Source organism: Eptesicus fuscus, chromosome 13 (genome assembly GCF_027574615.1).
Source record: "Eptesicus fuscus isolate TK198812 chromosome 13, DD_ASM_mEF_20220401, whole genome shotgun sequence".
Taxonomy (NCBI): domain Eukaryota; kingdom Metazoa; phylum Chordata; class Mammalia; order Chiroptera; family Vespertilionidae; genus Eptesicus; species Eptesicus fuscus.
The window spans coordinates 22,650,452-22,653,350 of record NC_072485.1 but is presented as its reverse complement, the minus strand read 5'-3'; the positions used below and the strand labels follow the sequence as shown (position 1 = coordinate 22,653,350).

The following is a 2,899-nucleotide window of genomic DNA, read 5'->3' as shown; positions in this document are numbered from 1 at the left end:
TCTTGTCTTCCTGTTTAGCTTTTAAACTTCCTTGAGGAGACTCTCCGCTATTTGGGGCGAGGAGCCATCCAGGCACCGAAGCTGTGACTCAGGAGAAGCCTCAGAGACTCCAACACCCCCACAGGGGAGCCGATCCACAGGGGAGCCTCACAGAGCTGCAGGCTGAGCCTGGCAGCGCCAAGTGTCTGCTCCCTGGGAACTGGTCCATGTCCTTCAGGCACAAAAAGTACTGACCAGCGTGGGTCCCCTTGGTGAGGCCGAAAGCCTGGAAAAGGCTTATTTGTCAAACACTCAATCTGAGTGACTGCGTCACAGACACACCAAAACTTAAAAAAAAAAAAAAAGAATAGAGAAGACATTGCTCCCTCATTCTCAGCTATCTAAAACATCCTTAAGAACCTGGGACTCCCCTGCTTACATTGCAGCCATGCTGTCTAATGAACCAAGTGGGATAATCATGACCTTCCACCCAACCATGGAAGAATTTAAAGATTTCAACAAATATATTGGTTACATGGAATCCCAAGGTGCCCACCGAGCTGGCCTGGCTAAGGTCGTTCCACCCAAGGAATGGAAAGCCAGACAGACCTACGATGATGTCAATGACCTCGTAATAGCCACTCCCCTCCAGCAGGTGGCGTCTGGGCGAGCAGGTGTGTTCATTCAATACCACAAAAAGAAGAGGGCCATGACTGTGGGGGAGTATCGCCTGCTGGCCAACAGTGGACAATACCAGACTCCACCACACTTGGATTTTGAGGATCTGGAGCGGAAATACTGGAAGACGCGCCTGTACGATTCGCCCATATATGGCGCTGACGTCAGTGGCACCTTGTTTGATGCCGACACTAAACAATGGAACCTTGGCCACCTGGGAACCATCCAGGACCTGCTGGAGCAGGAGTGTGGGGTGGTCATCGAAGGCGTCAACACCCCCTACCTGTACTTTGGCATGTGGAAGACCACCTTCGCCTGGCACACGGAGGACATGGACCTTTACAGCATCAACTACCTGCACTTCGGGGAGCCCAAGACGTGGTACGCGGTGCCCCCCGAGCACGGCCAGCGCCTGGAGCGCCTGGCCAGGGAGCTTTTCCCGGGCAGCTCTCGGGGCTGCGAGGCCTTCCTGCGGCACAAGGTGGCCCTCATCTCGCCCAGTGTCCTCAAGGAGAACGGGGTCCCGTTCAGTCGCATCACTCAGGAGGCTGGGGAGTTCATGGTGACGTTTCCCTACGGCTACCACGCTGGCTTCAACCACGGCTTCAACTGTGCGGAGGCCATCAACTTTGCCACCCCGCGCTGGATCGACTATGGCAAAGTGGCCTCTCAGTGCAGCTGCGGGGAGGCCAGGGTGAGCTTTTCCATGGACGTGTTTGTGCGCATCCTGCAGCCCGAGCGCTATGAGCTGTGGAAGCGCGGGGAGGACCGGACTGCTGTGGACCACGTGGAGCCCACGGCGCCGGGCAGCCGGGAGCTGAGCGCCTGGAGGGAGGGCCGGGCGGCCTGGAGATCTGCGCTGGGCCTGAGGCACCTCCAGCCCCGTCGGGCCACGCACACCCCTCCATCAGTGGGCACGGGCCGTGGGTCCCGCTGCCAACGCGGCAGCCGGGCCCCTGTGCGCCAGCCATCCCTGCGCCCCTGGCCAGCCCCGGGTTCTGCCTCCGCCGCCCAGCCCGCGGCCTTCTCCTTGAAGCCCGACCCATCCTCACAGCCAACCTCCGGCCCATCTGCCCAGGATCTCCAGCCAACTGGCACACGTGGTCGTGGTCGAGGTCGTGGTCGTGGTCGTGGACGTGGTCGTGGTCGAGGTAGCTATCCTCAGGAACAGGGGACTCAAGAGTCGATTGTTCAGGCCCCGGCTAAGAGGCGCCGCCTAGTGGGCGCAGTGCACACAGCTCCGGATCCTCAAGCCCAGCCTGTGCCTGAGGACAAACCCTCCATGGACAGCCCAGCACCGCTGGACCCAGCATCCTAAGGTGGCTTTTGGGTGCCGCTGTGCTCCCGTCCCCGAAACCCAGGGGACGCCTACCTTTGTTCTCCATGTTCTTTTGTGTGGAGATTCGAGCCTGGCCACATTTACATCTCAAGGCTGTGAGCAACTTTGTAAGTCACTGGTCTTGCATGAGAGTTCCCCGGTGTTGCCTCTGGACTGGCTGAGTCCCTGGTATTTAACAAGATCGCCATAGTTTATTCTTCCTCCCAGGCCCTGGAATGTCTTTGGACACTGCTAACTCCTGTGTGGCCAATTGAGCTTTCACCCACTGGACACCCCATGTCTATGTGCACCCTAAAGGTTCTGCTGAGTTTGCCAAAGACTGATCTACCCCAGACTCCCATCCTCTGGAACAGCTGTGGATGTTGCCCATCTTCAGAAGAATCCTGGGCTTTGGTTCCCCTCCAGTCTCCCTCCCTTTTCTTTCTTCCTTCCCCTGCCCCTCCACCCCGCTTTCCTGCTAAACCAGGCCCTTTTGACCAGTTAGGTCAGCAGAGGCTCAAAAATCAGTTATGATCTTTCTGAGTCATTGATATGTTTAAAATGCTGTCACCAGTATTTGTTCACAAATATATTAAAGGTAACCGATATCTGACTTTTTTTTTCTAATATTGTTCATTCAACCAATTGAGGGTTTGAGGTTACTGTTTTCTGCACTTTTCCTACTAATTATATCAAAACATTTTAAGCAAAACCTATTCTTGTGGCCTAGTAAAATTGTGTGGAGTTGGTGAATGAAGTGGGGATGGTTGTTGGGTTCTGCTTGACCGCCTGGCTTGGGAATTGGATTTATAGACATTATCTTAAGGATGACTTGGTGGAAATCATTTGGCACTTGGCTGAACAATAGTACCCGAGTGCTGGGAGAGATGAGCAAGCAGAGGACAAAAGTACCGTCATCCAAAT

At 55.3% G+C, this 2,899-nt stretch overlaps 1 protein-coding gene across 1 annotated transcript; it reads left to right on the top strand.

The window, feature by feature from the left end:
• The first annotated feature begins 206 nt into the window (after positions 1–206).
• Positions 207–2,572, top strand: LOC129151153 (lysine-specific demethylase 4D-like). The gene is made up of 2 exons (XM_054725092.1): positions 207–226; positions 397–2,572. Exons 1-2 carry the CDS (start codon positions 207–209, stop codon positions 1,973–1,975), a joined length of 1,599 nt encoding a protein of 532 aa, XP_054581067.1. The 3' UTR covers positions 1,976–2,572.
• The last annotated feature ends 327 nt before the right edge of the window (positions 2,573–2,899 follow it).